Source organism: Neofelis nebulosa, chromosome 10 (assembly GCF_028018385.1).
Source record: "Neofelis nebulosa isolate mNeoNeb1 chromosome 10, mNeoNeb1.pri, whole genome shotgun sequence".
Classification (NCBI taxonomy): domain Eukaryota; kingdom Metazoa; phylum Chordata; class Mammalia; order Carnivora; family Felidae; genus Neofelis; species Neofelis nebulosa.
In genome coordinates, this window is record NC_080791.1 from 110,081,373 (window position 1) to 110,106,109 (window position 24,737).

Genomic DNA, 24,737 nt, shown 5'->3' on the forward strand with positions numbered 1-24,737 from the left:
CCTTCATCCTGAATTTCAGAGGATGATTTTGCTACACTTGTAGCCACACTTTTTTCCTTTGCAGAATCGTGGCAGTATCATGGTTAAATCTGCAGCAAGCACACTGAACAGTTGATTATATTAAATGGTATGTAGAAAAGCAGGCAGTGTTGGTGGAAGGGATCCAGCACTTTAACTCATTTCTCAGCCAGTTGGTTTTGTGGAGGGCATATTTGTGGTCAGGGTAAGTGTATGCTGACTCTTTCAGAGAATTTTAGGATCATTCTGTATATGTAGTAGGTATTTGACACTAGTTTTGAGAGAACTTTCAAGAGAAAATTCACTTTGTGTTGTATATTCCTCTTCCCTTTGAGCATTCTGCCTTCTCAGCTGCCTGTTTGGTTTTTGTTGTTTTTTTTTTTCCTAAATCAAGAGGGACTTAGCTGCAAATAAGCTTCTTGCCAAATTCTATAGATAATGTCTTCCTTTTATGGATTACTCTTTTTGTTGGAATTAACTGTGATCTACTAAAGTCTTTCATATATAGTGTTCTTTGTGCTGTTGATCTCTGCAGAAGTTGATCTAAGTTAGCTCAGAAAATACTTGGAGGCTGACCTAGCTGAATTTCAACAAAAGAAATGCAAGCTTTTTCAGCCATGCCAGTTGATCAGTACTCATTCTTTGAAATGTATTAAAGCAGTTATGTTAAAATGTGTTCTTCCTTAATCCTTATGCTCAAGCCTCTTAATATTTTGGGGCAATAAGTGTTACATGGATCAAAAGATAAAAACTTGGGCCCTGTGTTCAGTCACTGTAAGGCAGTGATTCCCACTACTTTTGTACTACCTTAGGATGTTCCCATTAATATCCCCTATTAAGTGAGGTGTAATGAAATTTTCAGATGTTCTAAATAAAGATTATAACCTTTTATTTATTTTTTATTTTTTTAGTGTTTTTATTTATTTTTGAGACAGAGAGACAGAGCATGAGCAGGGGAGGGGCAGAAAGAGGGAGACACAGAATATGAAGCAGGCTCCAGGCTCCAAGCTGTCAGCACAGAGTCCGACGCAGTGCTCAAACTCACAGACCATGAGATCATGACCTGAGCTGAAGTCGGACGCTTAACCGACTGAGCTACCCAGGTGCCCCATAACATTTTATTTTTGAAAAATGCTCACGGTTTATCTATAGGTTATTAATGAGATACTGAGAAATCCAGTAGTATGAGAGGGAAGCCCATAAAAGTCTGAAGAGGTCACTGCCATAGAGGAGCAACATAGAGTCTGTTGATATCCATTGTCCTTGGAACTTCGTAGGTATTTAGTAAAGCTGTACTCAATGAATAAACATTTCCTCTTATATTAGTTCTTATGTGGAGCCTTAACCAACCCTTCTATGCTAGTTGTTCTTCCTCCTGAGCTTTAATAACATTTGTATCTATCTGTTTTACTACAAACCATGGTGAAATGTAATACTGTAATTCATTTACATGTCTGTCTCCCTCTACTGGCCAACAGCTTCTTGAGGACTAGAACTGTACCTTTTTCTTTGTATGCAGAGCATCTGGCTATTACTTCATATTCAGTGTGTGTTTTATGAGTGAATAACTATTCAAACAATAATTTTTATAGCACACACACACATGCACATGGGAGGGGTATAGACCACAATCTATATGTACAGTGTGTGACCTTGGGGTAATGTTGAGTTTTCAAAAGCATGGAATAAAGAAAATGAGAACAACACTTTAAAGTTCAACTGATTTTGGGGATGTGTATGTTGTTCATATGTTTGTGGGGGTGTTGGGGAGAGAATGAGAGCCTGAGCATGTTTCTTGTTTTTGAAGTGTATATAAATGCATACTAAGGCTATCAAGTGGCGATTTGGTATATGTTGCAAAGATTCAGACTTATTTAATCCATGTAAATTTATAAAAATATGCCCTCAAACTTTTTTTTTAATAGCAGTATCATGATGTGAGACATGAAAATCTAGTTAGTACTGTACTTCCTATATCATCACCAGCACAGGCTCTGTAATTAAAATTTTTCTCTCAGGTAGTGGGATAAGATAGGTCAGAATTGTAGAGAAAATAATGGGTCCTGTCCCTGTGCTGCCATTTTGTACCGTAAAAAAAGAATGTTCGAGAAAATAGGAGATGAAATTAATCTTGGTAAAAAATATTGGCAATTTCATCTTTATAGAAAGTGTGTAATAAATGTCACTTTGAGTACAAATTTAGAGAGTGAGAACAAGTTTAATAGTATACACAATACATGTGCTAAGTTCAAAGCACTCTATGATATAAAATGGTCTCTGGTTAAGAATAGTATTATTTTTCAGCGAGAATAGCTAAATGACCAGTAACATAATTTGTCAAGTAAAAACTAGAATTAGAAATCAGGAATCATTGGGGCAACTGCCTGGCTCATTCGGTAGAGCATGTGAATCTTTTTGTTTGTTTGTTTGTTTGTTTGTTTGTTTGTTTGGGTTTTTTTTGTTGTTATTTATTTTGAGAGAAAGTGTGAGCAGGAGAGGGGCAGAGAGAGATGAAAGAGACTCACTCCCAAGCAGGCTCTACACTGAGAGTGCAGAGGGGCTTGAACTCACTAATTGTGAGACTGTGACCTGAGCTGAAATTGAGAGTTGGGCGCTTAACCTTCTGAGCTACCCAGGAGCCCTGCATGTGAGTCTTAAATCTCAGGGCTGTAGATTCAAGCCCCACGTTGGGTGTAGAGATTGGTTAAAAATAAAAAATCTTAGAAAGAAGGGAAGGTAGGTAAACAGTGGCAGAGCTAGAAAAGTAGCATCCCTTAGCAAAGACCAGAAATCTCCTACGCTGGGGAAGAATCTTTGCTAACCTCCTATCTACAAAACACAGTGTTCTAATTTAAAGAAAATCTCCTTTGTTGCCATCACCTCTCACCACTTCTCCTTTCTCTGCCAGAGCCATTTCAGCTGTATGGAGTCTCCTTCCTTTGCTAGTTTCTTCCATCTGCCTCAAGCTACTGGTCTGGCTGAAGTTTCATTCCAAACCAGTGTCAGCATAGAGCAGTAGTTAAGACCATTGGCCTAGAAACAAAGTATCAGGGTTCAGATACCATCCACACCAATTTTACTAGCTTTGTAACTTGGGGAAGTTACTTCTGTCCTTCATTTTCTTTGTAAAGTGGAGAGGATAATAATCTTAAAAGGATGTTGTTTGCCTTATGGCAGTAGCCTTTCTGTGGGGCGCCTAGGTGGCTCAGTTGGTTAAGTGTCCGACTTCGACTCAGGTCATGATTTCATGGTTTGTAAGTTCGAGCCCCACGTCGGGCTCTATGCTGACAGCTCAGAGCCTGGAGCCTGCTCTGGATTCTGTGTCTCCCTCTCTCTCTGCCTCTCTCCCATGTGTGCTCGCTCACTCACTCTCAAAAATAAAATATAAAAAAAAAATTAAAAAAAAATAAAAACTGCCTTTTCATACTTTATACAGCTTATTCCTTCTCTGATTTCTTTTGTGCCCTTTGGGGATGAGAATTGCCTAAGCTCTCCAGAAAGAACTACTAACATCTGGTTGACTGAGATATGTGAAAGTTTGTTTAATATGGGAGAGGGAGTTGTGGGAAGATGGGAAGAAGATATGGAAGTCCCTAGGAGAGCTACCCTGCCAACCGCCAGCAGGTCTCCCTGGTTAGGGCAGAGGGAGCCGGATCTGAAAAAAATATTCTTTGATAAGGACAGACAGACCCGGGGGACTGGTATGCAGCAGATTTTCCACATTGTATAATACAGGAGCAAGACTGAGGTCTCAGCTGGAACCAGATTGCAGAGGACTTTATTTTAGAACACAAAGGGACCTTAACACCAAGGGAAAATCAGATCTAAAGAAGTTAAATGATTTACTTAAGATTGCAGAGCAAAGTAGTAGTAGTAGTAGAATGACACTATGTAAGTTCTCCCTTTAGACACTTCTGCTTTCTTGCTTTTCTGTTACCCAAAAAAGTTAATGTGGGTCAGTTTTACGTGTCTTTTTCATTTGTAAAATGATGCCATCCTATTTCCTGACCCTCACAGGGTGATTATCTTAGGTAAGAAAACTACTAGAGGGGTGCCTTAGTGGCTCAGTCGGTTAAGTGACCTGCTGACTCTCGGTTTTGGCTCAGGTTATGATCCCATGTTTCATGAGTTCAGGCCCTGCGTCGGTCTCTGTGCTGAGCAGAGCCTGGTTGGGATTCTCTCTCTCCCTCTGTCTCTGCCTCTGCCCCTGCCCCACTCTTTTTCTTTTTCAAAATAAATACTGCAAAAAAAGAAAAGAAGAAAAACTATTTGATACAAAAATTGATATGATATATAATTGTACATTGGTTCTCAGAGGGTGGTTTTTGGTATATTACATGATTCTTTAAAATTGTGGTAAAATACATATAAAATTTGCCGCTTTAACTATTAAAAAAAAATTATGTCTATTTTTGAGAGAGTGAGCAAGTGAGTGGGGGAGGGACAGAGAGAGAGGGAGACAGAATCCAAAGCGGGCTCCAGGCTCTGAGCTGTCAGCACAGAGCTTGACTCAGGGCATAAGCCCACCAACTGGGAGATTATGACATGAGCCAATGTTGGAGGCTGATCCGACTGAGCCACCCAGGCACCCCTAACTACTTTTTAAATGTTTGTTTATTTTTATGTCTCTCTCAAAAATAAGTAAACATTAAAAAAAATTTTTTAAATAAATGTTTATTTTTAAAAGAGAGTGCAAATGGGGGAGGGGCAGAGAGACAGGGGGACAGAGGATCTGAAGTGGGCTCTGTGCTGACAGCAGAGGGCCTGGTGCAGGCCTCGAACTCACGAACCGTGAGATCATAACCTGATCTACCCAGACGCCTGCCCCCATTTTAACTATTTTTAAGTGTACAGTTCAGTGGCATTAATTACATTCACAGCTTTGTGCAACTATCATCAGTATTTATTTCCAAAGCTTTGTCATTACCCCAAATAGAAACTCTAACCATACAGCAGTAACTCCCCATTCTTCCTCTCCCCGCAGCCCTTGATAACTTCTAATCCGCTTTCTGTCTTTGTGAATTTGCCTGTTCTAGGTACCTCATATAAGTGGGATCCTACAATATTTATCCTTTTGAATCAGGTCTATTTCGCAGAGCATAATGTCTTCAAGATTCATTCAAGGTGCAACATGTATCAGAACTCCATTCCTCTTATTGCTGAATAATATTCCATTGTATCTATATACCACATTCCATTTGTTTATCTGTCAGTGGACATTTGGGATTGTTTGTACCTTCTGACTATTATGAATAGTGCTGTTATGAATATTAGTGTAAAAATATCTGTTTGAGTCCCTGCTTTCAGTCTTTTGGGTATGTACCTAAAAGTGGAATTACCGGATCATATGGTAATTCTGCATTTAATTTTTTGAGCAACTGCCCCACTGTTTTCCACACAGGCTTCACCATATTATGTTCCTATCAGCAATGCATAAGGGTTCCAGTTTCTCTGTTTCCTTGCTAACACTTGTCATTTTGAGTGTTGAGGTTTTTTTGGTTTTTTTTGGTTTTTTTTTTTTTTTTTTTTGGACAATAACACATCCTAATGGTGAAACTTCATTGTGGTTTTGATTTGCATTTCCCTGACGACTAGTGATGCTGAGCATCTTTTCGTGTGCATATTGGTCATTTGTATATCTTCTTTGGAGAAATGTTTAAGTCCTTTCCCAGTTTTTTTTAAATGTTTATTTTTCAGAGAGAGAGAGAGAGAGACAGAGGAAGGGGGAGGGAGGAGCAGGGGAGGGACAGAGAGAGAAGGAGACACAGAATCTGAAGCAGGCTTCAGGCTCTGAGCTGTCAGCATAGAACCAAGCTCAGGGCTTGAACCCGTGAACTGCAAAACCATGTCCTGAGCTGAAGTTAGATGCTTAACTGACTGCACCACCAGGCACCCCAGTCCTTTGCCCATTTTTAAATTGAGTTATTTTGTTGTTGAGTTGTAAGAATTCTTTATATATTCTAGATATTAATTCCTTATCAGATATAGGATTTGCATATATTTTCTCCCATTCTGTAGTTTGTCTTTTTGCTCTGTTGATAGTATCCTTTGCACAAAAGTTTCTTTTTTTAAAGATTTTATTTTAAAGTAATCTTAGCACCCTGTATGGGGCTCGAATTTACAGCCCTGAGATCAAGAGTTTCATGTTCTACCAGCTGAGCCGGCCAGGTGCCCCTGCACAAAAGTTTTTAATTTTGTAGTATGTCTGGTTTTTTCCTTTGCTTTGGTGTCATGGCCAAGAAATCCAATGTTGTGAAGATGTTCCCTGCATTTTTTTCTAAAAATGTTACAGTTTTAACTTTTTTTGTTTTGTTTTTATTTATTACTTTTTTAACGTTTTATTTATTTTTAAAAGACAGCGTGAGTGGGGTTGGGCAGAGAGGCAGAGGGAGACAGAGGATACAAAGTGGGCTCCGCACTGACAGCAGCAAGCCCAATGCGGGACTCAAACTCACTAACCCCGAGATCATGACCTGAGCCAAAGTCAGATGCTCACCTGACTGAGCCACCCAGGTGCCCCTATATAGTTTTAACTCTTATGGTTAGGTTTTTGATCCATTTTGAGTTAATTTTTGTATATGGTGTTAGATAAGGGCCCAGCTTTATTGTTTTTTTAATGTTTATTTTTGAGAAAGAAAGAGAGACAGACAGAGCATGAGTGGGAGAGGGGCAGAGAGAGAGAGGGAGACACAGAATCCAAAGCAGGCTCCAGACTCTGAGCTGTCAGCACAGAGCTCAACGCAGGGCTCAAACCTCCCTGCGAGATCATGGACTGCCAGATCATGACCTGAGCAGAAAAGTCAGACACTTAACCGTCTCATCCACCCAGGAGCCCACCCCTCCCTGCATCATTTGTTGAAAATGTATTTAATCTGCTAGTTGCTACCATATTGGACAGCGCAGATGTAGATGATCATACCATTTTTGTCCTCTACCCTGTTAAAGTGGTGAATTATATCTGTAGATGGGAGTGGAAATTCTTAGAACTAACAAACTGTTTTTGCATTCCTGGAACATCATGGTAGTTCATTAAATACTTAACTTTTTTTTAGTCACTTGTCTATGCTCCCTTTCATATAAAATCAACCTAAATGGCTATGGCAATTATTTAGAAAACAAATTGTGCTTAATCAGAAACGGTATTAAGCAGTGTGTCTTGAATGGGTCTACATCAAACCTTATTCTCATATTAAACTACATTGCTTTACTTAAACATATACATGTATTACCCCTTTCTTAACCTTTTTTCTCTTACAGATTGCCAGTCATTTTTTATTGAAGTACAATTTCTGTGCTATACAAGTCACCCTTTTAAAGTGTACAATTCAGTGGTTTTTAATATATTCACAAAGTTGCGCAGACATTACCACTATCTAATTCCAGAACATTTTCATTACCTCAAAAAAACCCAAAAGTCATTAGCAGTTAGTCCCCATCTCTTTTCCTTCCAGCCCCTGGCAGTCACTAATCTACTTTGTCTCTATAGATTTACTTATTCTGGACCTTTCATATGAATGTTATCATGTAATATGTAGTCTTTTGTGACCGGCTTTTTTCACTGAGCATTGTTTTTAAAGCTTGTTATGTGTTGTAGCGTGTATCAGTATTTCACTCCCTTTTATTGCTAAACAATATTCCATTGTGTGAATATACTATATCCGTTCTCCAGTTGATGGACCTTTGAATTGTTTCTGCCTTTTGGCTATAATGAATAATGTTGTTATGAATGTTTGTGGGCATATGTTTTCATTCTCTTGGGTAGGTACCTAGGAATGGAATTGCTGGGTCATATGGTAACTCTGTTTAACCATTTGAAGAACTGCCAGACTTTTTCCAAGAGGGTCGTGCTAGTCTGCATTTCCGCCAACTGTGTATGAGGGTTTTACTTTATTCACATTCTCACCAGCGCTTTAGTTATCCAACTCGTAGGTACAAGGTAGTATCTCATTGTAGTTTTGATTTACATTGTCTTAATGACTATTAATGAACTCATGACTAATGATACTTCATGTGCTTACTGGCCAGTTATATATATTTGAGAGATAATTATTCAAACCCTTTTCCTGTTTTTTAATTTTTGTCTTTTTATTATTAAGTTGTAAGAGTTCTTTATATATTCTAGATATCCATCTAGATACAGATATGTATTCTGGATACTTATGAGATACATGATTTGCAAATATATTCTCCTATTCTGTAGTTTGATTTTATTTTTCTTGATAGTGTTTTTTGAAGCACAAAAAGTATTAATTTTGAGGAAGTTCAGTTTTGTTGTTCAGTTATTTTGATGTTATATCCAAGAAGCTATTGCCTAATCCAAATTCATGAATATTTACACATTTTCTGAAGACTTACAGTTTTAGCCATTACATTTTAAGTCTTTGATCCATTTTTTTTAAGTTCTTTAACTTCCCCTTCCTTCCTTTTTCTTTTTTCTTTTTATTTTTTCTTTTCTTTTTCTTTCTCTTTCTCTTTCTCTTTCTTTCTCTCCTTCCTTCATTCCTTTCCTTCCTTTCCTTCCTTCCTTCTTCCCTTCCCTTCCATTTCTTTCCCTTCCTTCCTTCTTCCCTTCCGTTGCCTTCCCTTCCATTCCCTTCCTTCTTCCCTTCCCTTCCTTCTTCCCTTCCTTCCTTCTTCCCTTCCCTTCCTTCTTCCCTTCCCTTCCTTCTTCCCTTCCCTTCCTTATTCTCTTCCTTTCCTTCTTCCCTTCTCTTCCTTTTCCTTCCTCCTTTCCTTCCTTCCTCCCTCCCTTCCTTCTTCCCTCCCCCTTCCCTTCCCCTTCCATAGGCTTCATGCCCAGCATGGAGCCCAGTGCAGGGCTTGAGCTCACCACTGTGAGATCAAGACCTGAGCCAAGAGAGTGAGACATTTAATTCGCTGAACTACCCAGGTACCCCCTTGTATGTCTTTTTCGTGCCTAATTGCCTTGGCTAGAACCTCTAATGCAGTGTTGAATAGAAGTGGAGAGCAGGCATCCATGTCTTGTTGCTGATCTTAGGGAGAAAGTTCTCAGTCTTTTACCGTTAAGTGTGATAGCTGTGGGGTTTTGGTAGATGCCCTTTATTAGCTGAAGGAAGTTACCTTCTGTTCCTAATTTGCTGAATGTCTTTTATCATGAAAGGGTGCTGAATTTTGTCAAAGAGGATCACATCATTTTTTTCCTTCTTTCTATTACATTACTTTTGTAATAAAAATATTAAAGAAGTTAGGTATTGAAAGAAAGATGGTATGGGGAACATGAAAACCTTTCACTAAAAGTTAACAAATATGAACTGTTGTCTTCCACTGTTTCTTTTTTATGCACACTTTTTTTTTTTTTTTAAATTTTTTTTTTTCCAACGTTTTTTTATTTATTTTTGGGACAGAGAGAGACAGAGCATGAACGGGGGAGGGACAGAGAGAGAGGGAGACACAGAATCGGAAACAGGCTCCAGGCTCTGAGCCATCAGCTCAGAGCCCGACGCGGGGCTCGAACTCACGGACCGCGAGATCGTGACCTGGCTGAAGTCGGACGCTTAACCGACTGCGCCACCCAGGCGCCCCTATGCACACTTTTTAATTTAATGTTTATTTAAAAAAATTTTTTTTATGTTTATTTATTTCTGAGACAGAGACAGAGCATGAGTGGGGGAGGGGCAGAGAGAGAGGGAGACACAGAATCCGAAGCAGACTCAGGCTCTGAGCTGTTGGCACAGAGTCCGACGCGGGGCTCAGACTCACAAACCATGAGATCATGACCTGAGCCGAAGTCGGTCGCTCAACCGACTGAGCCACCCAGGCGCCCCTTTAATGTTTATTTTTGAAGGAGAGAGAGAGACAGAGCATGAGCGGGGAAGGGGCAGAGAGAGAGGGAGGCACAATACAGAATCCAAAGTAGGCTCCAGGCTCTGAGCTGTCAGCACAGAGCCTGTCTAGGGGCTCGAATTCGCATAATTTCATGTGCTGATTTTTTTTTTTTTTTTTTTTGAGAGAAAGACAGAATCTTAGGCTCCACACTCAGTGGGGAGCCCACTGCAGGGCTTGATCCCATGACTGAAATCATGACCTGAGCCGAAATCAGGAATTGGATGTTTAACTGACTGAGGCACCTGGGCACCCCACATGTACTGATTTTTAAACTTAGCATTTTATAAGCACTTTTCAGTGTTATTTGTTGTAATAAATGTGTTAATGGTCACATATTCACTAGAGTATATGTTAGCCTTGGATGGCTTAGCTGTTTTCCTATAGGACAAGTCTAGTTGTATCTGACCTTTAAAAATGATTTCTCTTTCTCACCTCGTTCCACTCCCCAAATATCTAAGAGAGGCAGATGGTTGCTGGCATTAGGGAATTCTCTGCTGTTTTACTTTTTTTTAATTTTTACTCTCTGTAAAGATTCTCTGCTGTTTTACTCTCTGCTGTCTTACCCTGCTCTGTTGTTTTACTTTTTTTTATTTATTAAAAAAATTTTTTTTTCTTAACGTTTATTTATTATTGAGAGACAGAGAGAGATAGAGCACGAGCATGGGAGGGGCAGAGAGAGGAGGAGACGCAGAATCTGAAGCAGGCTCCAGGCTCTGAGCTGTCAGCACAGAGCCCGATGCAGGGCTCAAACTCACAAACCACGAGATCATGACCTGAGCCGAAGTCAGATGCTCAACCGACTGAGCCACCCAGGCGCCCTGCTGTTTTACTTTTTAAGTGTGTTGCCTAAAGACATCTTAAGACAGTGCCCTTTCCATCATTCTTTTTTTTACTACATGTTTAGAAAAGAGAATGCTGAAAGTTTCTATATAATGATTGATACCTGTTTGCATCTAGTCTTGCCTCATTATCTTTTTTTCACCTAATCATCTAGGGAAATGATTGTGTAATATTTATATCCATTGAGCTTGACTTACCTGTCGGTAATTGAGTTAATCTAAGTATTCCATTTATGTAGCCATTTATATCATTTAATGTAGTTAATTACAACTTGACTGAGAGTGGTGAGTGTTAGGGCGTCTAGGTGGCTTAGTTGGTTGAGCATCTGACTTCAGTTCAGGTCATGGTCTCACAGTTCCTGAATCGAGCCCCATGTCAGGCTCTGCACTGTTAGCTTCGGAGCCTCTGTCTCCCTCCCTCTCTCTGCCCCTCCTCTGCTCGTGAGTTCACGTGCGTGCTCTCTGTCTCAAAAATAAAGAGTGGTGAATGTTTTTAAGGCAGTTTTAAAATTCTTTTTATTATTTGAATCCTGGAAAACATGAGTTTGCTATATAGTTTGGTCATCTAAATAGAATAAACAGTGATTGGTTATTCATGACTACAGCTCACTATTGACCCTGGAAAGTACAAATTGCTTTTGAGTGAAAATGTGGTTGGAATAGATTTCAGTGTTCAGTTTGTACCTGCTATTTATTGTGACACCGAGTTCAGTGAGGGCTGGCATCTATGGGAGGCCAGTAACTTCCTCTGGGTTGCCTAAATTGCCTTCATGAAAAGCACCTAGAATAAAAAAAGCACAGCATGCTGGTAAACCATTTTGAATTATTTGGTAATGTTGGTGGGCTAGAGGGGATTGGTGGTTGCTTTCCTTAGCATTAAAGTGGCCTTGCCTTTTGGGTTTCACCTGTAGCAAATTGTGTTATTGCCTACTGATTTCCAGGCTTATTACAAGGACTGACTGTGTTTTTATAGCACTAAGAAATTTGCTATAGATGTTTACTTTCACCAGGATTTACATTAAGACAAGGAATAGACAGAAAAACAGCAAACACCATTCTTGGCAGTATTAAAACTGATACAAATAATTTTTGCATTATTGCTGACTTCCCATTTACAACACTCAAAAAGAAAACAAGAATCCAAATTCATTTTTCTCTTGTCTTTTACGTGGCTTGGCTAGAGCAGATTTCCCTATATCCTTATATTCTCTATATTGAAAGTGTAAATGAAAGGAGTCTTCTTGAATATTGGAAGGAAGAAGCATATAAAAATAAAGGAAGGATGGGGGAACTTCTGGCTACCATGTTAGAAATTTTGGGATAATCAGGGTGATTATGTCCTCCTTACTGGAGAAGAATCAGTAATGGTAGACCCAGGAAAGGCTGAAATTTGAAAATATGACTGGGATTTTTTTTTTTACAAGTATATTAGAACTTACAGTGCAAATTAGTGCTTTCTAAATTTTGCAGGGGAGAAGGGGAAACTACATTAATTCCGATTGTATTGTCTTTGTTCTGTGATACTTGGAATTCATATTTTGGACTTCTCTTCAAAGACACATAAATGAAGTACAGTAAGGAGGGGAGCTGAGGAGGGGCACCTGGGTGGCTCAGTCAGTTAAGCATCCGACTTTGGCTCAGGTCATGATCTCACAGCTTGAGCCCCGCCCCCGCATGAGGCTTTCTGCTGACAGCCTGGAGCCTGCTTCAGGTTCTGTGTCTCCCTCTCTCTCTGTGCCCCTCCCCTGCTTGCACTCACTCTCTCTCAAAAATAAATAAACATTAAAAAAATTTAAAAAAAAAAAAAGAGGGGAGGGGAACTGAAGATATCTTATATGGAAGTAAACTCATGCAGTTCCTGTGCCCAAGAAGCTACTGTTGATAGCCAGTATTGATGACACTTGGCTAGGGGCTGTGCTACCATCATGGGCAACTTCGCCAAGGCCACTTTTTTTTTTTTTTTTTTTTTTTTTTTAATGTTTATTTTCGAGAGAGAGCATGTGTGAGCGGGAAAGGGGCAGAGAGAGAGGGGGACAGAGGATCCGAAGCAGGCTCTGGGCTGACAGCAGCAAGCCCGATGTAGGGCGCCAACTCAGGAACCACAAGATCATGACCTGAGCTGAAGTTGGATGCTTAACCAACTGAGCCACCCAGGCACCCAGCCAAGGCCACTTTTGATGCCATTTCCAAGATAAGACCTACAGCTGTCTCAACCCTGACTTCTGGAAAGAGACTGTGTTCACCAAGTCTCCCTATCAGGAATTCACTGACATGTTGTAAAAGAGACCCACACCAGTCTCCGTGCAGAGGACCCAGGCTTCAGCTGTGGCCACCACATAGTTTCATAGAAGAAAAATAAAGTTGATGAGTTTGAGCCCAGCGTCAGGCTCTCTGCTGTCAGAGCAGAGCCCACTTCTGATCTGTCTGGCTCTCTCTCTCTGCCTCTCCCCTGCTTGCATTCTCTCAAAAATAAAAAACGTTAAAACAAAAAATTTAAGGGGCACCTGGGTAGCTCAGTCAATTAAGCATCCAGCTTCGGCTCAGGTCATGATCTCACAGTTCATGTGGGTTTGTGCCCCACGTCAGGCTCTGTGCTGTCAACTCAGTGCCTGGAGCCTGCTTCGGATTCTGTGTCTCCCTCTCTCTCTGTCCCTCCCCTGCTCAAGCTCTGTCTCTCTCTCTCAAAAGTAAATAATACACATTAAAAAAAATTTTTTTTTATTAATTTAAAAAGGTGGGGGAGCACCTGGGTGGTTTGGTCAGTCAGTTAAGTATCTGACTCTTGATTTCTGCTCAGGTCTCAGGGTTTGTGGATTTGAACCCCAAGCCCCTGGCATTGGACTCTGCATTGACAGCAGGGAGCCTGCTTGGGATTTTCTCTCTGCCCCTCCCCTGCACTCCCATGAGTGTGTGTTCTCCTTGCCCCCCGCTTCTTTCTCAAAATAAATAAACTTTAAAAGTTTAAAAAAAAAAATAAAAAAAAACTTGTGTCAGAAACTGTCAGTGAAGGGTCACCTGAGTGGCTCAGTCGGTTAAGTGTCTGACTTTTGGTTGTGGCTCAGGTCATGGTCTCACAGCTCGTGAATCGGGCTCTGTGCTGACAGTGTGGAGCCCACTTGGGATTCGCTCTCTTCCCACCCCACCCCCGCCCCTTCCCAGCTTGCTCTGTCTGTCTCTCTCAAAAGAAATAAAAACAAAAAAAGAAATGTCGGTGAAAATAACCCCCTCTATCAAGCTACCTAAAAATATTTTGAGCAGTGATGGTATTGAAATAAGTGAAGCTTACCAAAATTAGGTCTTCTTTTGGCCTTTGAGCTGGGACTTATGGCAACAAAGGTGGTAGGTAAAATAATTACAAAGTTTTTGCCAAATATGGAAAAGATACCAGGTATCCCTCAGTATTTCTACCAAACATACTATTGGTATGCTGAATCTAGCTCTGCTCCAGTGTGTAACAGTCATTCTTACTTTCTTAATTTTATTTCTTATGACTCGTTTCTGCCCCTTCACTGACCCCCATTCCCCAGGAGACCTTCCCCTAATATCTAACTTTAAATTCCAAGTTTGGTTGTTCTTAGTACGTCCTAGGGTAGGGCTACTTTATTAACCTTTGCCCCTACCACTTCCATACCAGTTGTCCCATGTGTATATATGCAAGAAATTTCAGCAAAATGGGACACTAGCTAAAGTAAATATACTAGAATGTGTTGCAGCATAAGCAAAGTTATCAGTTTTTTAAAAATATAGCTTATGAGCTATAATTCATATACTGTAAAACTCACCAGTTTAAGTGTATATAATTCATTGGGTTTTTAGTATAGTCACAAGAGTTGTACAAATACCACCACTTGCTAATTCCAGAATATTTTCATGACTCTTGAAAGAAACCCATACCATTAATAGTCACTTCCTACTGCTCTCCCCAGCCCCTGGCAACTATTAATCTACTTTCTATCTGTATGGGTTTGCCTATTCTGGACATTTCATGTAAATAAAATTCCATAATCTGTGATGATGTGCTCTGTTGTGCTTGACTTCTTTCACTTAGCATAATATTTTCAGTATTCTTCCATGCTGTAGCTACATACCAGTATTTCATTCCTTTTTATGGCCAAATATTATTCCATTGTGTAAATAGACCACGTTATTTATTTATTTATTTATTTATTTATTTTAATTTTTTTTTCAACGTTTTTTATTTATTTTTGGGACAGAGAGAGACAGAGCATGAATGGGGGAGGGGCAGAGAGAGAGGGAGACACAGAATCGGAAACAGGCTCCAAGCTCCGAGCCATCAGCCCAGAGCCCGACGCGGGGCTCGAACTCACGGACCGCGAGATCGTGACCTGGCTGAAGTCGGACGCTTAACCGACTGCGCCACCCAGGCGCCCCATAGACCACGTTTTTTAATCCATTCATCAATCCGTTGACATTTGGGTTAATGCTGCTATGAACACCTGTGTACAAGTTTTTGTGTGGACATAGGATTTTAATGCTTTTGGATATGTACCTAGGAGTAGAATTACTGGGTCATAAGATGACTCCATATTTAATTTTTTGAGGAACTGCTAAACTGTTTTCCATGGCTGCACCGTTTTACATTCCCGCCAGCCGTGTAGGAGGGTTCTAGTTTCTCTAGATTCTCACCATCATTTGTTATTGTCCACCTTTTGATAATAGCCATCCTAGTGGGTGTGAAGTGGTATCTCATGGTGGTTTTGATTTTCATTTCCCCTAATGACTAATGATATTGAGTATCTTTTCCTGTGTTCTTTGGCCATTTATATGTTTTCTTTTTCTAATTTATTTAATTAATCCCTATACCCACCATGGGCCTTGAACTCGTGACACCGAGATCAAGAGTTGCATGCTCTTCCAGCTGAGTCACCCAGGCACCCTTGTATATTTTCTTTGGGGAGATATCCTTAAAGCTAAATATTGATGGTCTGCTATTTGGAATACTAAGTTGTTTAGATTAACTTCTTTTATCTGATGTAAAGGAGTTTTTGTTTCATTAATTCAAATGTTTTAGCCTATTCTTGAAGATTGTTTTAGAAAACTAATGTAGATACAGCTTTCCCCTATGAAAACATTGTATTTTGTATCCTGACCTAAGATATCTATATACAGATTGTCTCCAGTCTTTATTGGACTGTGAACACAATTTGGTCATATTTCTTTTTTTTTTTTTTAATGTTTATTTATTCTTGAGAGGCAGAGACAGAGTGTGAGTGGGGGAGGGGCAGAGAGAGAAGGAGACACAGAATCTGAAGCAGGATCCAGGCTCTGAGCTGTCAGCACAGAGCCCGATGTGGGGCTTGAACTCACGAACCATGAGATCATGACCTGAGCCAAAGTCAGACACTTAACTGACTGAGCCACCCAGGCGCCCCGGTCATATTTCTATTGTGAATTTATATCTCTAGGTCCAAAGAGTTAGCACAGGTAGAATTCACAAGTAGGGAACCAGTGGCCCATCAAAATTTGGTTATATTCTGTACATTCTGAGGACATTACCTGACCTTTAGTTGAGAGAAAGGTTTATAAGGCAAGGAAAATTGATGTTTGACATAACACCTGAAGTTGAAAGTACATAAAGTTGAAGCATACATATGTTTGTGAGTACTTTTAGATAAGCATGAAAAAGTACATGATTTGATCCTTCTGTCCCTCTCTCCCCCAGCGTGGTACCATGCGACGACGCTATGAAGATGATGGCATTTCAGATGATGAAATTGAAGGGAAGAGAACTTTTGACTTGGAAGAGAAACTCCACACCAACAAATATAATGCAAATTTTGTTACTTTTATGGAAGGAAAAGGTCAGTATCATTTTGGTTCCAGGGACCTGCAGTCCCTTGGTGTAGGAAGTTGTAGATTCTGGGAACCATGGGCTCAGTATCTGTGCAGCTAAAATATTGCGTATTGATGCTGTGATGCTGTTTATTTTATCTTATTACACAATGCTATTCTTACACATGTGCGTGCCCACACACACACACACACCCTCATTTCCCTAGTTCTCCCACCTTGGGAGTCATTCTCTGCGACACAAGAAGAAAAGTGTTTTATTAGGGCCAGGAACATTGTTGGAATTTTTCCCTGAAGCCCTCTTCCTTCTTCTCCTATCCCTTGTTTTAAGACTATTAAGACTATTGTTTAAGACTATTTAAGAATAGTACAGTAAAAACTGTTTTTTTTTTTAACATTTATTTATTTTTAAGAGAGAACACATGCAGGAGGGGCAGAGAGAAGGGGGAGAGAGAGAATCCCAAGCAGGCTCCGCCCTGTCAGTGCAGAGCCTGATGCAGGGTTCAATCCCAGGAACTGTGAGATCATGACCTGAGCTGAAGTCGGACACTCGACTGACTGAGCCACCTAGGCGCCCCAGTAAAAACTCTTCTATGCACGTACCTCTCCCCACAACCACAACAGAGGTGGGATTCCATGTGTACTATGCAGCTTTGCTCCTTGGCAAACTGACAAGGATGTCATGGTATATACTCTAGTGGACGGTAGTAAATTTTTGGGCTGTTAAGAGACAGGGTGATGATAATTTCTGCTTAGGATTTATGAGATGACTCATTAATAGTACTACCCTCTGTTGGTTAAATTCTGAATTTACTGTGGAAATACAGACTTAGAAAACATCTTGAACCCTGCCTCTCAGTGTGAGTTTCCTATATCCTGAGGGATGCTTTTTTTTTCCCCTAATATTTATTTATTTTTGAGAGGGAGAGAGACAGAGCACGAGCAGGGGAGAGGCAGAGAGACGGGGAGAGGCAGAGAGAGGGAGACACAGAATCCGAAGCAGGCTCCACGCTCCGAGCTGTCAGCACAGAGCCCAATGTGGGGCTCGAACTCACAAACTGTGAGATCATGACCTGAGCCGGAGTCAGAGGCTGAACCAGCTGAGCCACCCAGGTGCCCCAACGAAGGATGCTTCTTTTGCATGTATTGTCTCACAGAGCAAAACTATTTACACAGAAACAGCAAACACCATCTCCACCTTAATACTTAAGATCTATTTTATGGTCTTTTTATCTTTTTCCGGCTATACCTCTTGCCTTTCTAACAGTTGTTTTCTTATGGTGACAGATTTTAATGTAGAGTATATTCAGCGGGGTGGCTTAAGAGACCCTCTGATTTTCAAGAATTCGGATGGACTTGGAATAAAGTAAGTGTTCTCGGCCTGATTGGATGTAGTTGTGAAATGGCCATATTACACCAGGGCTATAGACAATGCAGTATTGATAACCCAAAGCAGTAGATAATTAAAAATAATCCCCCATATAGTTTTAAAACCATGTATTTTTCTTCTTTTGTTACAAAAACAACTCATGGTTGTTAATAATTAAATGAAAAAATATAGGTGACCTAAAAAGAAAATAAATCTCTTAAAAATCTATTACCCTGGGATAATAATCACTTGTTAACATTTTGTTATATATTCTTTTTTATTATGTATATGTGAATATATAATCATATTTAAAATATGTCATTAAATCTAAATATGAATATGAATATTTATGTGTCTTAGGAGTTTTTAGTACGTTAATGAAGAACTCACACTGATTAGAGAAGGTGTGCTTCCATTTATACTTACAAGTGTTTGTTTCGTAGGATGCCAGATCCAGACTTCACTGTGAATGATGTCAAAATGTGTGTGGGTAAGTAGTAATATGTGTGGCCGTTGCGCCTATGAGGCAAAGATTTAAGATTGGAATTGATTTCTAAATTTCTGACTGAGATTTAAGGCTTAGGAACGTTGAAGTACATATTTGATTGAAGTATATGCATCTTGATAAAAACTACCATTTCATTGGCCACTGAGAATTTTCACAGAAAGAGTTACAAAAGTTGCTTCACTTAGTACACACCGGGCATAGAACTTTAAAACTTTTCCTTCTTCCCTACCTACCATTTTATCACTGTGTGCCCCTCCTTCTCTCCGTGAAAAGCCTGTTCCAGGGCATCTCACCCAGGAAAGTGACATTTTATATCTTTGAAACAAGAAGGAAGATTCATTTATATCTGTGATTCTCTTCCATTCTCCAAAAGCAGTAGAGAAATTTCCAGGAAATTTTCACCAGTGCTACATTTGGTAACTTGACCAAGGTTTAAAACTTTGTAAACTGAAGCATGTGACTCTTGATCTCAGGGTTGTAGATTCAAGCCCTACTTTCGGAGGAGAGATTACTTAAACAAATATATATATAATAAAAACATATGTATATATATATATATATATATATATATATATATATATATATATATATAAAATAATAAACAAAAGCGTTGTAAGCCGAGAAAGAGATATGTTAACATTTCTTTCAGTGACTGGTTGAGTTTTTAGTCTGATTTGTATTCTATTCAAAATTTAGGGGAAAAAAACAAATTGGATCAACCTAATTAAAGAAGAAAGCTTCCTGGTGTCAGTAAAGGCTCAGGTCAAATTTCTGCAGACCATTTGGTTTTCAGGGTAGCCCTGAGACTCACCAGGATCCTTTGGAATTCAGAATGGTTACAGTTCTATACACGTTAAAGCAGTAAAGTGGATTAAAACCTTTTGGACATGTTTCCAACAGGACATGAAGCAAAAAGAGTTTTTTCTGATGCTTTCCTCCCAACATTATAGCTTCTGTTAAGTTTTGTTCTCTATGTTAAAGTTCCAGTGCAATGTCTTGCTTTGGAAATTGACACTGCAGTACTATCTCCTAGCCACCGGAGGGCCCTTTTTAGACAGCTGGATAACTCTTCTGTTTATCCAAGAGGTGAAAGTCACATATAGCCCAGGTGAAGGAAAGTTCTCGAATTCCCTGGTTTTTTCACTCCTTCACTATTTCTGTGTTAGAGTCCAGCTGTCTGCCTGTCACTGGGTATTTCCTAATATCTAGTGCAATCTGGAGTATAGTAGGCACTCAGTAAGTCTGTTGAGTAATTAAAATGCTTTCCCATTCTTCACAATGCAGGGCTCTCTCAGAGGACCTCAGAAAATCTTCTTGAGTACCTATAGGTCCATCACTGGACTTCTTTTCCTAACAGACCTCCAGGACAGTAATAAGTTTCTTGTTGTTGTTTATTTACATCCAAGTTAGCATATAGTGCAACAATGATTTCAGGAGTAGATTCCTTAATGACCTGTACCCATTTTAGCCCATCCCCCCTCCCACAAGCCCTCCAGCAACCCTCTGTTCTCTATATTTAAGAGTCTCATGTTTTGTCCCCCTCCCTGTTTTTATATTATTTTTGCTTCCCTTCCCTTATGTTCATCTGTTTTGTATCTTAAATTCCACATGAGTGAAGCCATATATTTGTCTTTCTCTGACTAATTTGCTTAGCATAATACACTCTGGTTCCATCCACGTTGCAGTCTTGCAAATGGCAAGATTTCATTCTTTTTGATTGCCAAGTAATACTCCATTGTACGTATATACAACATCTTCTTTATCCATTCATCCATCGATGGACATTTGGGCTTTTTCCGTACTTTGGCTATTGTCAGTAGTGCTGCTGTAAACATTGGGGTGCATGTGCCCCTTCGAAACAGCACACCTGTATCCTTTGGATAGACACCTGGTAGTGTAATTGCTGGGTTGTAAGGTAGTTCTATTTTTGATGTTTTGAGGAACCCCCATACCGTGAGGAACCCCCATACTGTTTCCAGAGTGGCTGCACCAGTTTGCATTCCCCACAGCGCAGAAGCGTTTCTCTTTCTCTGCATCCTCGCCAACAGCTTTGATCTACATTTTTGAAGGAAAGCATTCACTTTTATTTTTTTATTTTTATTTTTTCAAATGTTTTTATTTTTGAGAGAGAAAGAGACAGAGAATGAGCTGGGGGGAGGCAGAGAGCAAGGGAGACACAGAATCCAAAGCAGGCTCCAGGCTCTGAGCTGTTAGCACAGAGCCCGATGTGGGGCTCCAACTCACAAACCATGAGATCTTGACCTGAGCCGAAGTCAGACACTCAACCAACTGAGCCACCCAGGCACCCCTGTTTTTTTAAACAATTGTGCTAAAATATAAGTAACATAAAATTTACCATTATAATAATTTTTAAAGTATATACTTCAGTGGCATTAAATTTATTCACAGTGTGCAACCATCACCATCAGTTTCTAGTTCAGAACTTTTTCATCACCTGTATCTTTAGATACATACCTAGGAGTGAAGTTGTTGGGTCACATGGTCATTCCGTGTTTAATTTATTGAGGAACCACCAAACTGTTTTTCACAGCAGCTGCACCACTTTACATTATTCCCAGCAAAGTCTTGAGGGTTCCAGTTTTTCTGCATCCTTGCCAGCACTTGTTATTTTCCTTTTTTTTTTTTTTTTTAATTTATGGCTATCATAGTGGGTGTGAAATGGTATTACAAGGCAATTTTGATTTAACATTAGCATTTTCTTCCAAAATATAAAGGGTAGGTTTGCTTTATTGCCTTATATTATGAGTTATATCTTATGTGTATTCTGCCATGTCTCCTTTATTGTGGCCATATTCTAGTCCTCCTGACTATTACCTCATATCTCTGACTAGACTGTAAACGTCTTAGAGGCAGGGGACCAGGTCTTGATACTAGTTGTTATAGCCACGAAGTCCAGGTATGTAGTAGATGTTTGCTAGTTTCTTACAAATTGGACAATATTCTTTTTTTTTTTTAATTTTTTTTAACGTTTATTTATTTTTGAGACAGAGACAGAGGATGAACGGGGGAGGGTCAGAGAGAGAGGGAGACACAGAATCTGAAGCAGGCCCCAGGCTCTGAGCTATCAGCACAGAGCCTGACGCGGGGCTCGAACTCACGGACCGCGGGATCGTGCCCTGAGCTGAAGTCGGACACTTAACTGACGGAGCCACCCAGGCGCCCCTGAACAATATTCTTAATATCAGCAGCTTTTTATTCTCTTTCCTTTTCTTGACCACTATTATTTTAACTTTTTTAGCTGTCTTGCCTCTCCATATTGTCTCTTATGCTGCTGCTTCTGCTTGGAATTCTCTGTTGAATCTTTCTTGTTGAAATTCTTTTTATTTTTCAAGGCCTAACTCAAAAGTCTCTTCTTCACCTTCTTTTCCTAAAAGGCTTCTCTGGTCAGTCCAATGTTACAAAAATAAAAATAATAATTTTCCTTTTATTTTTACTACTGTTTAATTGACACCTACTTTGTGTTAAATATTTTCCTTCACAGCGGCCTCCAAGGTAATATTATTCCCAAGTTAAGAAGATATTAAGGTTCAGAGAAGTTAAATAGCTTTCCCAACTATTATTAGAGCTGAAATTTAAACTTAGGTATCTTGGGGCACCTGGGTGGCGCAGTCGGTTAAGCGTCCGACTTCAGCCAGGTCACGATCTCGCGGTCCGTGAGTTCGAGCCCCGCGTCAGGCTCTGGGCTGATGGCTCGGAGCCTGGAGCCTGTTTCCGATTCTGTGTCTCCCTCTCTCTCTGCCCCTCCCCCGTTCATGCTCTGTCTCTCTCTGTCCCAAAAAAAAAAAAAAAAAAAGTTGAAAAAAAATAAACTTAGGTATCTTTGGCTTTAATTAGGCTATTGTTTTTCCTCCCTACTAATTTATGCATTCTCCTTTTTGTTGTAGTTGTTATAGTTGGTTGAGAATCTGATACAGATCTTTGTGTCCCTCATGGTGGCTTTATCAGTCAGTAAATATTTGTGAAATGAATGAAAAGGGACGTTTATATTAGAAATGCTTAACAGGTTTTGGAAATAACCCTTTTAAACAGAAGAATGGACAGCTTCAGAATGAATCTAGTACTCACTATATCACTGTATAGTGGATCAAAGTATAGGATAGATAAGATCCTTAAAACTGCATCAAAGCAGTGTAGCTCAGTGGGTAAGAGCATTAACTCTGGAGTTGGTGTAGAGTTCTGGGATTCTTGTCCTGCAAGTTACCTAACACCTATTTTTTCATCTATGAAATGGAGATTAGTACTTACCATTTAGAATTGTTAGGGTTGAGTAAGATATTGAATATAGGATTTGTTACCTGACCATATAGAAATATGCCATAGGGAATCGGTTTTTTATATTAACCTGTTGTTTTTCCCATTCTCTGTGGTTTGATTTTCTGTTGATTTATCCACCTTGAGTGACAGCTCTCTCCTTGCTTATTACTGAATACCCTGAATAAAGAAACGATAGTTTGTTTCCTTCTACTTGTATTTTATATTCTTAATATATTTGAGGATAATAGCCGCTCAGTAGAGATGATTGATACATCTTTCGTGGCAGGGAGTCGTCGCATGGTGGATGTCATGGACGTGAACACACAGAAAGGCATTGAAATGACCATGGCTCAGTGGACACGCTACTATGAGACCCCAGAGGAGGAGCGAGAAAAACTCTATAATGTCATCAGCCTAGAGTTCAGCCACACCAGGCTGGAGAATATGGTGCAGAGGCCCTCCACGGTTAGTCTGATCATTTTTTCCACATTGTCATTGTCACCAAGAGAGTTGTTTATATACTGGGAGAATTTATAACTTTTTTTTTATGTTTATTTATTAGAGTGAGTGGGGGGTGGGGCAGAGAGAGAGGCGGAGAGGATCCCAAGCAGGCTCCATGCTGTGAGCACACAGCTTGACTCCAGGCTTGATACATGAACTGTGAGATCATGACCTGAGCTGAAATCAAGAGTCGGACGCTTAACCAACTGAGTCACTCAGGTGCCCCCTAATCATTCTTTTAAAATCAAGATCTCAGCCTGGGTGGCTGTCATTTAAGCTTCTTACTCTTGATTTTGGCTCAGGTCATGATCTCACTGTTTGTGAGATTGAACCCCACATCATGCTACACACTGACAGCACAGAGCCAGCTTGGGATTCTCTCCCTCTCTCTGCCCCTTTCCTGCTCTCTCTGATCCTCCCCCTGCTCTCTATCCCACACCCCAAAATAAAAAATAAACATTTAAAAATAAATAAAGTCGAGATCTCAGTGTTTTATTCAATCTCCATTTAATTTAATTTAATTTAATTGCATCAAAATTATGATAATTGTTTCTAATATTGTTATTTTATATATACACCTACATTCAGCTTACCAGTAAGATGCATTGTTATTATCACTAAGTCATTGATATGTACAGACCAACAGGAAAATGTTCTTAGTATTTTACTATTATTACCTGAAGAGACAATGTAATTTTTTGTCATTGCTTCTTGTTACTGGAGATGGCTACAGCTAAGTACAGAATTTCTTATTAAGGGTCGCCTGGGTGGCTCAGTCGGTTAAGCATCCGACTTCAGCTCAGGTCATGATCTCACGGTTCATGAGTTTGAGCCTCGCGTTGGGCTCTGTGCTGACAGCTTGGAGCCTGGAGCTTGCTTCGGATTCTGTGTCTCCTTTTCTCTCTGCCCCTCCCCAACTCACACTCTGTCTCTCTCTCAAAAATAAAGATTAAAAAAATTTTTTTTTAATTTCTTAAGAAAACTTTTATCTCCTTAGAATGATAAAAATCCTTTTGTATTATAATTTGTTTGGTCATGTGGAAATATAGGAAGACAGTTAGAATTTAGTCTTGTTATTAGCCAAACATGGTGCACTTAATAAGTAAAGAATATAGGGCACCTGGCTGGCTCAGTTGGTAGAGTATGCAACTCTTGATCTTGGGGTCATGAGTTCAAGCCCCACATTGAGCATATAGAGCCTACTTTAAAGAAAAAGTTCTTTTAATGTACAGTTCAGTGCATTAAAATAATAAGAGAGGGATGTAAGAATCACAATAACATTTGTTTATAAATTGTTTTTAATATTGCTTATAAATTAACATTGTTAATATTGTTAGAATTTCAACTTAAAAATAAAGTGATTATAGCTATAAAAGTCAAACATTCATACTTTTCTGTTCTTGAAATTTAGAACTATGTCATTCACACACGAAGCCTTTTTTGTAACATTCTTAATTTATTCACTTTTGTTCCTAGCTTTAATGATAAAAATCCATCATTATATAACATAAAAATAATAGACCTAAATGGAGGAGTGGAGCTATGGAAGGGCTCAGAAAAAGGAAATTTT

At 39.6% G+C, this 24,737-nt stretch overlaps 1 protein-coding gene across 1 annotated transcript in view; it reads left to right on the top strand.

Annotated features, from left to right (window-relative positions):
• KDM2A (lysine demethylase 2A) overlaps positions 1–24,737 on the top strand; it is an 85,067-nt gene that overhangs the window by 18,520 nt on the left and 41,810 nt on the right. Inside the window, 4 exon segments of the mRNA XM_058689797.1 lie at positions 16,387–16,525; positions 17,802–17,880; positions 18,327–18,373; positions 22,953–23,131. Of these exon segments, the coding sequence (XP_058545780.1) occupies positions 16,387–16,525; positions 17,802–17,880; positions 18,327–18,373; positions 22,953–23,131 (444 nt within the window).